This window comes from Toxorhynchites rutilus, chromosome 3 (genome assembly GCF_029784135.1).
Source record: "Toxorhynchites rutilus septentrionalis strain SRP chromosome 3, ASM2978413v1, whole genome shotgun sequence".
In the NCBI taxonomy this organism is placed as follows: domain Eukaryota; kingdom Metazoa; phylum Arthropoda; class Insecta; order Diptera; family Culicidae; genus Toxorhynchites; species Toxorhynchites rutilus.
This window is the reverse complement of record NC_073746.1, coordinates 260,173,369-260,186,597: the sequence shown is the minus strand read 5'-3', so window position 1 is coordinate 260,186,597 and position 13,229 is coordinate 260,173,369. Positions and strand designations below refer to the sequence as shown.

Genomic DNA, 13,229 nt, shown 5'->3' with positions numbered 1-13,229 from the left:
CATCAGCGATTGAGATCGATCCACGGTCGAAATAAGATCGATTCATCCATACAACTGCTGTGCTCTGCAAGACACATCGGGCTGCTGTTCTATAAATAACTCAACAATGATCAAGCAACTGTCTCCGCCTTTCGGTGGTCTAACTGGATAATGGAAGATCATAAGGAATACTCTTTCGCCTAAATGGCTACTGTGTAAATGTACCATATGCAATGGTATAGAAGGGAATACTCTTACGCTGAAAAATGGCAACTAACGGTAATACGCACTTCTGATTGGTCGAAATTGACGACACATGCGGCGGCTCATGTACAATTATTGTTCAGTTATTTCTTGATGGATTTACGAAATTTTTGCATCAATTGATCTGAGAATTCCATAATAATTCATCACAATGAATAAAATAATATATTATATGAAACTAACTATCAAACAAAAAATCTCCGAACGGGAATATCTCGTTCTGATTGGTTGAAATTGAAGATACGGAGGAATCGGCCCGAGGGAAATCGGCATTGCAAATACATGAAAGTAGGGGGAACTTTTGTTCCAACCGAAATATGTTCTCCAACAGAGGCATCAAAACCAAGGTGCCCGGGGAAAATCAACATTGCAAATTAGAGGCGAATGAGCTGCAAAATTTAAAGCCTCTTAAAAACAAACAAGCAGTACATTGCAAATATATGCAAGTCGGGGACATTTTTATATTGCAAGTAAGGTGAGTGATACGATTAATTCTAGCAAATAAAATTTAAATTCAGAACTTTAATGTTGGTTGCTTCGTGAAATTTCAAATCAATGACCGATTGTGTATCGTGAAACATTTAGCACAAGCAGTGTTGTTAAAACTGCTTAAAAATTATATATTGTTAAAAATTATTCAAAATATGAAACGATTTATTTCAAATTTCATAAATAAAAACCAATGTGTGTTCCCGTTCGAGAACGGGTCGTCCAGTTTAAGCTGTTCTCGGACAGAACCACTCCTGTGACTTTTTTTTCCAGGTCTGTCAATGAATTTTGAAGGAAGGAATTCTACCTAGTATAGCCATGAGTTCTCTGAACCGTATGAAAATTTATAACCGGCGAACAAGAGAGAAAAAGCCGAAATATTCATTGTAGGTATAAAAGTATCTTGAATTAAGGTTTTCGTCAAAATTCAGAATGGTTCCCCCTCTTTTACAAACAGAGTCGCAAACGCTTGGGCCAGTCGTCAATCGCTGCATGGATTATGGCAAGTGAAAGTACGTGGGTACAAAAACGCTAAAATGTATGGACTACATATTCAACCATATTCCAGAACCCGATCGAATTTTACACATACGCCATCCGAACGAGATTGAGTTTTGCATATTGCAATCCAATGTTGCAATATTTGCACAACCCGATAGAATTTGACTCGATCGGATTAAAGAATGCAACATTGTGCTAATTTCAAATCCGAAAGGATACTTGAACAATGGTTTATTTTACCAAAAAATACCTTCCAAGGAACGCACCTCAATCTGCAATTCGTTTCAAAAACCCAACGGAAACACATATTTTTAGCGAATTGTGAAGGACAAATCATTCACAATGATGTAGAGTTGAAAAAGTCTTGAACAAGTGAACAAGTAGAACCTCGAAGCAGGTTTTAGCCTGAAGTCATGTTCTGGGTCTGGTGAGGCTGCAGGAAAATCTGTATACAAATAGTCTCGATGAATTCCAACAAGTACTGCTCGCAGTATTAAAATCAACGATCCAGAACGCTTTTAGGGCGCTTCTAAGACTTCACCCGCCATACTTACCAGATATTACATCTTCAGATTACCAACTGTGAAAATTCATGTAAAAACTTCATCTCATTGTATAGCATAAAAAGCGCCTTGCCCAGTTTTTTGACGAGAAAACAAAGACGTTCTGAGAGGATGCTTAAATATTATGGAATATTTTTTGACGTAGGACTACGTCTTTCATTTCTGTACCGGGTTCAACGTTTCGAAAACGAGAGAGTGACGCTGGACTGCAAGGTTTTGAATGTTAATACCTCTTTTCCGGCTGAACGGAGTGGTATGATAATCATTTCATTCGAAAGACAAAATGTCCACGAGTTATATGATTGTTAATTATTGACCCGAAAACTTGTTTCAATAGCTTTAAAATTCCTCAGAAAACAGGTTATTGAAACCGTATATAAACTCGCATACGCTCTGGAAATCCCTTCAGTTGATGCGGCAATGCGAGATGAGGACGGTCGCACTCAGACGCCTATGCATTATGGTCTTCTTTTCCAAATTCATTTCTCTTCTGCAGTTGAATCGAACGGATGGCTATAAAACATGACGCTTCCTTTGCTTTCGTTTATTTCTACCTCTACTCTCGCACCGTGAGAACTCGTTTCATTGGGGCCAAGTTGACAGTTCATAAATCTATCGGTGGTAAGGCACCACGAAAGCAGCTCGAAAAAGCGCATCAGCCGCAGGAAGTGTGAAAAAGTCACATCGCTAGCGACCGGGAACCGTCGCTTTGCGTGAAATTCGTCGCTATCAGAAGTCGACCGAATTGCTGATCCGCAAACTACCTTTGCAGCGTTTGGTTCGTGGAATTGCCCAGGACTTCAAAACCGACTTGCCTTTCAATGTTCCGCGGTTATGGCACTGCAGGAGGCAAGCGAGGCATATTTAGTCGGCCTGTTCGAAGACACCAATTTGTGTGCTAAGCCACGCAAAACGCGTCACATCTTGCCCAAGGGCGTCCAGCTGGCCCGTTCTATCCGAGGAGAGCGTGCTATTACCTCAGCATATAATCAACAGCCCTTTTCAGGGACACCAAATTTGAAGGATTAGAATACAGAAAAGTTTTTGCAGGCCGAACTGAAAGGAGTGATTCTAATTTGCGCTGGGTATTTCCTCGGAGGACTAGATTCCTCATTTGAGCATTGATAATCTCTTTCTGGCAAAACGAAGTGGTATGATAAACACATTATTCGAAAGATAAAATGCAAAAGTTTTCTGCCAATCTCCTTTCAACTTCCAACATCTCTTTCTCCCGTTTGTCGTTTTTCAATTCCGTTTCTCCTCTGCAGTCGGACCTAACGGAGCATTTAGCGAAATCCTAGGTAACGATGATAATTCGATACCGATGGGTGCCATTGACTATGGATTTGATAGTGAAGAACTCGATATGATATGGTGTAGTGGATATTATACTACATATCAATATTTGTTTACGAATGCTGCAATCGATCGTCGTTATTGGTAAGTTGGAATTGTTGGGAAGGGGGTCTTATTTTTACTATGTAATTCCGAGGAGGAATCCATTCCTTCTCAAGTGTTAATAATCCTACCCCGGATCAACGATGATTCCAATTGTCGTGGCTTGAGGACTGGGTACTATTTGCGCTGGGTATTTCCGAGGAGGAATCGATGCTCCCTTTGAGCGTTAATAATTCTTTTCCGACTAAACGGAGTGATATGTCTAAGAGATGAAATGTCTAAGATTTATATGCTTATTAGTTATTTATTGCTAAGTCAATGTTGGTCCTACGTCCACTTCACGGTTATATCAAAGATATAACCCACTTCTAGTTTTTTTTTATATTATAGTGATTTTCAACACTTTTGGCTGGTTCGTCACATCAGAGATCACGAGTTCAATTCTCACTCCCGACATTCTTCCAAAAATGGAAGTAAAAGTGACGAACCAGCCGAAATGTGTTGAAATTCACTATAATAGAGAAAAAAAATTACTGTTTTCAAACAAAGAACTTAATTTCGTTGTCTGATTTTTTTTACAACTCAAACAGCCAGCCAGCTTTAATAAAAATACTCGAGAGTATTTTCACAAGTGACATTTTGGTATGAATATGGAGATAACGTAGATAAAATTTGGAAGAAAATAATGAGCTTCCCAGAAAATTTTGAAAAAACATTAAACAAATCCTAGCTATAAATATTGGCTATCATTTTTATCAATAAGATATGGAATAGAAAAAAGAAACCAATTTTTGAAATTTAAGCGAGAAAAATTTAATGTTATTGATTTTTTCCCAAAAACTAGAGGAATGTCCACGTGGACAACAGGGGGAGGGGTATAAGAAATGTCCACGCATGCGAAGGTTTGCTGAGCAACTCGAGAACTAATCAAACAAATGGAATCAAACTTAGCATATAGAGGTTTTAGGGATCGATAAACGTTTCTATGGTACTTCGACACTCCTCCCCCCTCTCTAAAGGGGGGCTCTCATACAAATGAAACACAAATTTCTGCATAACTCGAGAATTAATCAAGCAAATGAAACTAAATTTGGCATGTCGTTATAGAGAAAAAATAATTTTAACATTAAAAAAAATAATTTATTTACTACAAATACTAGATTCACATTTGCAAGTCATTCGTGTGTTCGATAATGCTTATACATAGTTTTTTTTTTAATCTAGATTGCATACTAGATTCTTTTTTTAAATTTCGAGCTGCCACCACGATGTTTCACCAAATCCTTTGATCTCAATATAGCGTTCATCGTGTCGTTGCGTCTGATTCGATTTCAAAGCTTATTTTTGATCTGATTATATTACAGGATGTCGATTCAAAATTTAAAAAAAATCCCTGATATTCCCTGATCTTCCAGTATTTTTTTTGGAAATATCCAGATGCATACCAGCAATAAAATTTTTTACTACTTCTGTACTTATATTTTTTAAAACATTTTGTGAGCTTAAACGGTGAAATTTTCGAAGGTCTGTCGGATCAACTTCACGAGACTGCAAAACATGTGGATTGCACCTAAATTCAAAAGCTTTTCTTCTCCGTTTTGAAACTCCAAGTTTCCCTTCTCCTCTTCATCTCAAAATCTAACATTCAGATATATTTGCAACCTCTTTGTAGACTTGTTCAAAGACTCGTCGAAACAAACGATAATGTATAGCTTGAAAATTTACTATGAAAATTACCAAAAATCCATACTTTCGCTTCAGTTAACAGTTGGGACAGAATGCCAGAAAAATTTATGACTCTAACGTAACTTTCTGCTTACGCATACATATCTGCCAACTGCTAGCAGAAACAGCGCGAATGTAGAAGCCTTCTGAAGGACTAACTTCACCTACTAACAAAACCGATCTACATATTTGAAAACCTACAGAGAGTCAAACTAATCAAATACAATGTTTTTGTATCATTGTCTTTCTGATTACTGCAGTAATCAAAATCGTCGGAATTGCATTTTTTTCCAGTTTTGTGACGAAATTCCCTGATATTCCCTGATTTTTCCTGACATTTTATGAATTCCCTGATATTCCCTGATTTTTAAGGTTTTTCCAGGTAGTCGACACCCTGTATTAAGAAATAAATCGCTCGACAGTTGCCGAGGAGTGAGGTAAAGTGAGAACATTACAAACAAGGCATCGAAGCGCCAAAGAGACGAGCCAACCGTCAATTCTTTTTCGGCATCCAATTTTTGTCCAACAACCCTGCACATGTTCGTTTTCTGAAATTGTGATTTCCTTACAGAGTAATTTTATCTTATCTTAGCCTACTACAGAATTAATCCTCCTCATCTTGTACATTCCCATTGTAGAATCCTGGAAACGCTTCTAAAACAACGTTAATGCTAGTCAAATTGGAAAAATTTCTGGGATTTAACATTGCCGTAGACTTGAGCGTCGAATCATCAAAATCGAATCTTTTTCTCATTTGTTTGATCAGCTCTACGAAAAAACTGCGACAAATATGCTTTGAAATGATCAGCGAAACAGCCGAAATCCATAATTTCTTCTGCTCAACAACGAAAGATTCCTCGCAGATATTAGTGAGAATGATCAAATAAAAATCTTTCAGCTCTTCATGTGGGATCGTGAATTCAGGTTTTTCAGCCTGGAATACACGATCCGATCAACCGATTGAGATCTGGGGCAGAACATACGTCGCACCGTCCGACGCAACTTTTTTCACACGATCCTTGTAAGTAATTTGGTCCTCATGAAACTGATCAAATCTGTACTCTGTACCGTACAGAATCTGTATAAAAAAAAACGAAAAAAGCTGTACTGTTCGGACCAACCTAGAACACCAATTTCAACAGCAGCGTTTTGTTGTTAGCAGCTTTAAACTGAAATATTTTTTATTACTTTCTATTTCTTTTCAGGTTCATCTTTTTACTTACATTTATAGTTTTTTCACCTAATCCTTTCTTTTCTTTATTTTCAGGTCAGCTATGGCGCTCGCGATTCCAGACAGCTATAAATTTTCTGATTTTCAATAAATGTTTCAAAATAAACGAACCCTGTATTTTTTTTACCTTACGCTTCTACACTTCTACGACTACAACTTCTTCGTAGCTCTTAAATTCTGCGTCTCTCCACAAATCTGTTCCAATCTAATTTTTCACTCTTAACTTTCTAATTCACTTAGCAATAGCAATCCAATTATATTCAGCCATTACAATTTATTTTTGTTTATAAATTTCTTACGCACACACCCACGTTCTTTCACTGACGTTCAGCACCAACGTCCTTCTTATGAGGTCGGACCCGTCGCAAGATATTTATATGGTGCTCGGAGGTAGGCACATGTACCATTCCAGATAAATCTGTACGTGTAGCAACACTGGTTCTGAAAAAATCATATGTATCAAGTTTCAATAAAATCGAAGGGGGTCGCGTCGAAATTTGCCTTTTTTCGGTTGATTTGGCATGGAATTGCTCCACAGCAACCCGTATCAAAAGTAGCCCCTCAGAACGAATTCAACAGAATAATGTCGTTTTTCATAAGAGCCCGAGGATTCAACTGAGCAATAGAGTGGCTATTTAGTTTAATAATACTGCAAATAAAATTATTGGAATAAAGATTCATCCGAATCAAAAAGAACTTTGAGAACTTTATTCAACTTTTATGATAAAAAAAAACGCGAACACACCGCAGAAAAATCTCGAAGATTTGCACAGTTCAACACTCGCAATCATTTAATTGCGATACCCGCTAATAGATCACCTGTTGTCCTGGTTGGCCAGCTACCCGCACAACGGTAGCCGTTGCCTCCGGTAGCTCCTGGGATAATATTGGTAACGGTGGATCTCCTTGGGTCCAGTGGATAAGTGAATGCTCCGGAAACTTGGTGCACTTCAGCTGATCCGCAATCAAATTCTGCGAGAAATTAAGATGATTATTGTACGCTTCGGTCTCAAGAGCCGGCTCCTTAAGCATCCGATGGAGATCCTTTAATATGGCACTGCCCCACAACTGCACATGGATATCTGGAATCTTGGATGCGAGCTGCATCGCCGGTGTGACCATGTTCATGCTTTCCTTCGAGTTCCCAATGCTCAGAAACACATGACTAAGGAGCACCAACGAACAGGAGGTCAATCGATTTAGATCTTCAGCGTTGGCCATTTTGAGAGTTTCACGAAGGAATCGTCTACAAGAAGTAAATGAAACTTAGTTAAAATGATATAATAATTTCAAATCAAACCTACTTTGCTTCGTGGAAGCTACTTTTATGAAATGCATTCAATCCTTGGACGTAATAGAAACTGCCCATCAGGGCCTGACTGTTGGAACATTGAGAATTCTCCTGCTGCACCTGATCTAAAATTTGTCGCAACTCATACTCTCGTTTTGTACGCAAATAGACGATTGCCAGATTCAGATTCGCGAACAATTTCAAATCTCTTTCGTTGGTATCATGGATGCAACTGAAGAACTGCCTCTCGGCATGATCGAACAGACTGGCAGACATTGCGTACAACCCGAGCAAACAATGCAGCTGAGCGGAATGCTTCTTCAGAAGAATTTTATACGGAGATGATAAGCAAACATCCTTCGCAAGTGCGATTTCCTTGATGGCAAGTGATTTATTTCCCATCACCAGTCGACACATGATGATGTGTTCCAGTAGAATTATTTGAAACACTGCTAAAATAGGTTTGTTCTCTTGAGCTGAAATAAACAATAGTTAATTCGTATTCGATATAATGAACTTCACTAAACTAAACTATGGGTTTATACATACATTTCAACTTCTCAATTTGAGTGAGTGCCTTTTCTGTGTACTTTTGGGCCTTATCCATATATCCTGCCATCATAGAATGTGACACAGTCACCAAATAAACTAGCACATATAGCTGCTCCTTGGGTAGCCACATGAACATCTCAGTACTGTTTTGGCCGAAAATTTGCTCATCAGACGGCCAATTGGGAGCCATGATGGTCTGAATACTTTGCTGTAATTGCTTCAAACTGGTTTTGACGGTTTTAACCTGTCCCAGCTGCAAATAATGACACACTTGGAGCACGAAGAAAAATACTTTTAGATATTCCTTCAAATGGATATTTTGAATGGCGTTATCAATAATTGCCCCTGCTTGATTCAGAATAGCCAACACATCACTGTTCCTTCGCTCGATCATCATTATCATAGCACGACTAAGCAGGAATAATGATTTCAAGTAAGTAGCATTGGATTCATCTGTTGACTCCACTCCGACTGCGAGCAACTCAGAAGCCAAGGCGTATTCTTTATCGGTGGCGTGAGTTTGCTAGAAAAATAAAGCTATATAGAACATTCCGGTGATTTGATTTCCCACCCTAGGCAGCTTACCGCCAACTGAAACAACAACTTGCAATGCCAGTAAACATTATGTTGCGACAATTCGATCGCCTTTCGCAATACCGGCTTCGCTAGAGAGCTCTGCTCCTGCTGTTGATAGAGCTGCGCCAGCAGACTGGCAGTGTCAAACTTTACATCGTCAAAATTGTTGATGTTCTCCGACAGCATCCACGCCTGCTCCAAATGATTCCTGGCCAGTTCAGTATTTTTAGTATACGCCATCAGGATTTGACCGAGCTGCAGATGCGTCCGAGCTTCCACCTTCAGCGGTGGCTTGAATGTGAACAACGCCTGCAGACACTGAATGCACTTTTTAATGTTTGGTGGTGAAGAGGTTCGAAAGTATTCCGCTAGACCAAGTAAGGAAATGTAGCAAGCATCTTGGGAGGAAGTCATTTGGACGGAATTTTTCCGCGTTTTACACTAACTGCGAGCTAAGTTTGGGATACTGACGATGAAAACGAGAAATGGAAATTATGTTTGTTTTTGTTTCTGGAGCGGCCAAACCCTTGTTGACAGCAAGGCGCCTCTATATATACCAGGTGAAACAATCATATGAAATGCACTTTCAGCCATATTGGAATTGCTGTCGGTATTGTTTACAAACAGTATCAGAACGCTGCCGGCGGCCCTCTACAAACTGCTGCGATGCTTATTCGAACGATGCCTACTTTGTTTGGCTTTTGCGAATTTATGTGAAAAAGACGGGATGATTTTGTAGAATTTCATTCTCATCCAGTTCATCCACTACTCTCGCATGTGAAAATGCAAAAATGGCGTATCCTAGCAATAACAAAACAAACAACCCCCGCTCCACAAACCGTAATTCCCTTCTTAATGAAGTGATGATGTTGCTTCACCTGTTATACATTGATATAAGCGCCTTGGTTGACAGCTAAGTGGTGCGGACTCAATCCACTTCATTTTCAAGCAAATTTATGGATTTTTTCAAGCGATTTCTTGCAATAAATTCTCAGACCACCAGAGATGCCAGATTAATAGATATGTTAGTAAATTTACAGACATATCTGTAAAATACTTTTTATTTTTGTTGCAGACTTTTTGGATACAACAATATTTCACAGGTTTTTGAAAAATGAGAGACTCTATTTATCACATCAAAGATATTTGACTCATCGTATTACATTTACCCATAGTTTTAATACATAAAAAGTTTTTATATTTAGTTTATATGAATACACATGACGTTAGACCTATTTTTTGAGTAATTCATAAACACTTTGTCGCCCGGCGTAACCACAGTCGTTATGTGCGCAAACTAGAGCCTAACTGCCGGTATCACCACAGTGATTACGTGCGCAAAATAGGTCGCATTGCAGTGATGTCGTGAGCATAGTATCGCTCAGTGGCCGATGACAGTACTTCAGTATCTTTTGCATTCTGTTGGTGTTTTGTTTGGTAACAATAAATTGTATACGTCAGTGTTTTTCATTATTTCATTTGCCCTGAAATCATTGCAGGCGAAACAGACACTACGATTCTTCACGATGAATGAAAAATTGCATTAAATGTATCTATACTATACTTCAAAATTTCATGACAGTGAGGGAACAGAGTCGAGAACTTATGAGAACTATCGATGAGATTGGTAAAACTTAACAGATTGTAATTTACCGAGAATATCAAGAACAGCCGACGACAAACCAAGTAAACCGAATTAGCGCTGCCGCCGCCAAGCGAATCATTTTTTAGCAAACGTACGGTGCAACATGTGCGTCGCTAATTTCCTAAAAAATGACTCTCCTAGAGGGGTATCCTTTGAGCAAACGACAGTGAGTTGATTCTCAAAGCCTTAACCCTTTCGTTACGGGCGTCGTCTATTGACGACAACCACGTGACGAGCTGTGTGTACGAGCGTCGTCTTTAGACGACATGAAATTCATACTGCTCTTCGATCACACCAGCGCGATGTGCATACTTTTCGGCGCAGTACTCCGTACAGGGGTAGCACTGCGGCGGAGCACACATTTTTGAGTAATATTAAGATTGACTACAGCCGAGCGAAAATGGAAACCCACGGAGTTTTATCCCAGTCCCTGAGCATCCCTTCAACCTCGCACTGTTAGCCTATATCTATCTATATAAATGAAAATGAAAGGCCAAATCTGTTCGTAAGCAAGCCTCGAAGAAGGGATGATCCGATTTTAGACTTCTTTATTTTGTTGTATTCGTCTCTTCCCGTAGATCAATATAGTGGAGAGCAAAATCGGAAAGTTTCCGGAAAACTCAGAAGGAATGTAGGAAAATTCGGAAAAATGAATTCTCATATGACCGAAAATTACATCATGATAAGCGCGTTTAGTCCATTCAATATTTGCGCTAGCGAAGGTGATCTTTGTTCGAAAGTGGAACTGGATTTTCAGGCAATACAACGCATTCCTATATCTTTTATCTATCTATATGAATAAAAATGGAAGGCTAAATGTGTTGCTTATCCGCAAATCCGATGAAGGAAAGGTCCTTTTTGAGCTGTCTTCATTTTATTGTATTTGTGGTATTCTGCCCACAGAACAATGTTATGATGAGGAAAAGTTTCGAAATTCGTTCTATAGAATTCATATCAAAACAATAATGATATGACATATACTACATTTACTAGCTGACCCGGGACGAAGTTCGCCGGGTGAGCTAGTATGTGTATATACAGTTATTCACATTTAATGCGACATGCCGAGGCACCACTCAGTGTCGCATTGGAGGCTATTTTGACTTGTAATTAGACATTGGCGATGAGAGTGATACAGTGTCGACGCCTGGTTGGGACTTTCAATTTGGGACCATAATTTAGGTCCCGAACTTGATGTTTACAAAAACGTCCAATTAAAGGTAAAAATGCCCAATTAAACGTGTCGCATTACAGGTCTGTCAGCCATTTCATGCCAATAAAGTGGTTCTCAAGAGGAAAAATGATTTTTCGGACCACCGGTTAACTTTAAAAAATCATATCTCAATAACGAAAAAAAAGCATCTCTGAAATCGAGATATGTTATGTATAACAAGCTTTCAAGAAAAGTATAAAAAAAATATAGCGCCCTCTAGTTCAAAATAATAAAAAAATACAATCGATAAGTACAAAAACAAAATCCTTTTTTTCCTTACAATTTCAATATATTATATTTTAATGAAAAGCTAGCTCATTGGCTTCAATTAGATATGTCGATAATCTAAATCGGTTCAATGATTCAAAAGTTATGATTTTTTGAAAAAAGTCAGTTTTGGGTAAAACTGGGGAAAAATGATTTTTCGGACCACCCTAAAATGGAAATGGTCACCCTAACGAAAAAAAAGGGTTTAATGTTTTGCAATAAAGAACAAAACTACCACTTTTCATTGAAATCTGAGAACCACTATATCGGTTTGGCATGGAATGGCTGTATATATAAAAGATGTACATATACAAAATATACAATAATATACAAAAGACAATCTAGCGTGCATCGCGATGTACAAAGTATCAATGAATCTGGAAAAATTAACATTAAAAGAGATTTCTACAGATTCGCACGCTTTTACAGACATTTCCACATTTTTAACAGACTTTCTCATATGTTTACAGCCTTTTTTTAAAAATCATCTGGCAACTCTTCTTTCCACTTTTCATCGAATGTTTTCAAATCACAGGAGTAAACATTTACGTGACTGTGACTTCGTTTGTTTTTATTTCGTTCGGAGAAAAATTATATCAGGGAAAGTGGACATTAAAAATGCGTTGCTCAGTGAAAGGCTGCCCGAATACGAGTGAAAATGTTCGCGTTAGCTCTTATAGCTTCGGAAACGTATTTACAGACGCACTGGGTTGATTTTTGCGGAGACGACAAACTAGTTCCGAATAAGGATTCGCGTATCAGTGGAGTAAGTACGATGTTTGAATTATTGGAAACCAAAAGTGTAGCAAACCTTTCATACACATTTTCAAGATTATTTTGATAGCGTCTTAATGCAGTGGACTGTGAAAACTGCTACTTAATCCCGCTGCGAGATACCAAAGCAGCCTTTATGCGGATTGCCCAACGTGAGAACCCAAAATCCCCCCGTGGGCGCGATGCAGACTGCCTTCATTGCAGTGATGCAGCGGGGATTTTCCATTCGCATGGAAATTCACATCACTGTAGCAGATTGAGGGACTCGTTTCATCGGAGACAAAATACAACACACACTTAAACTACTATAACTATGTACATTGTATTTTACTTAATACTATAGAAATATACATGAAATTATACAAGCACTTAAATTTCTTCTTAAATTCTGCTTCAAATTTGCTGCTGTTGCGTACACTCTGTCTTTAATCGAACTGGTGTGCTGTCCTTGTACAGCAAAAACTATCATCCAATCCGTTGGCGGAGCATGTTGGAGTGAACTAAGCGTTATTTGTAGTTTGTTGATATTCGGTCAAGTTCTGATACCTTGCAATATGAGATTCTCTTTCAGAGATGCAATGGCCAATTAAACAATTGACGGAAAAATGAAGTTCGTTCATTTTATAAGTTTAATTATTTTTGCATTTGATAACAATACCTTTTTTATAGTGTTGATTATCATAAGAAAAATAACACTCCTGATCGTTGGATCTCTTTTGACATTTCAATTGGATCTTTTTTGACAGCCGTTTTGATTCAGT

General features: G+C 38.4%; 2 protein-coding genes and 1 long non-coding RNA gene across 3 annotated transcripts in view; 1 reads left to right on the top strand and 2 right to left on the bottom strand.

Moving 5' to 3' along the window:
• LOC129775594 (uncharacterized) overlaps window positions 1-6,334 on the bottom strand; it is a 93,443-nt gene extending 87,109 nt beyond the window's left edge. The window contains exons 1-2 of the mRNA XM_055780503.1: window positions 6,278-6,334; window positions 6,143-6,216 (exon numbers count right to left, since the gene is read on the bottom strand). The gene's annotated coding sequence lies outside the window, so the exon portion shown is untranslated. The remainder of the gene's footprint in view (window positions 1-6,142; window positions 6,217-6,277) is intronic.
• A 498-nt stretch (window positions 6,335-6,832) lies between these two features.
• On the bottom strand, window positions 6,833-9,191 carry LOC129775593 (MAU2 chromatid cohesion factor homolog). Its single transcript, XM_055780500.1, has 4 exons — window positions 8,579-9,191; window positions 7,991-8,516; window positions 7,455-7,917; window positions 6,833-7,396 (listed from the first exon to the last, which is right to left on the bottom strand). The coding sequence occupies exons 1-4, from the start codon at window positions 8,981-8,983 to the stop codon at window positions 6,958-6,960; spliced, it is 1,833 nt and encodes a 610-aa protein (XP_055636475.1). The 5' UTR covers window positions 8,984-9,191; the 3' UTR covers window positions 6,833-6,957.
• Window positions 9,192-11,835: 2,644 nt separating this feature from the next.
• Window positions 11,836-12,836, top strand: LOC129779002 (uncharacterized). The gene is made up of 2 exons (XR_008743545.1): window positions 11,836-12,460; window positions 12,526-12,836. It is a non-coding gene; the product is annotated as an uncharacterized LOC129779002 (long non-coding RNA).
• The last annotated feature ends 393 nt before the right edge of the window (window positions 12,837-13,229 follow it).

Excerpts from the sequence above, each read along its gene's own strand:
- LOC129775593 (XM_055780500.1), bottom strand. The coding sequence starts at position 8,983 with ATGACTTCCTCCCAAGATGCTTGCTACATTTCCTTACTTGGTCTAGCG. Across the intron at positions 7,918-7,990 it reads TCAAATTGAGAAGTTGAAAT|CTCAAGAGAACAAACCTATT; the intron begins GTATGTATAAAC and ends TGTTTATTTCAG. Across the intron at positions 7,397-7,454 it reads AGTAGCTTCCACGAAGCAAA|ACGATTCCTTCGTGAAACTC; the intron begins GTAGGTTTGATT and ends TACTTCTTGTAG.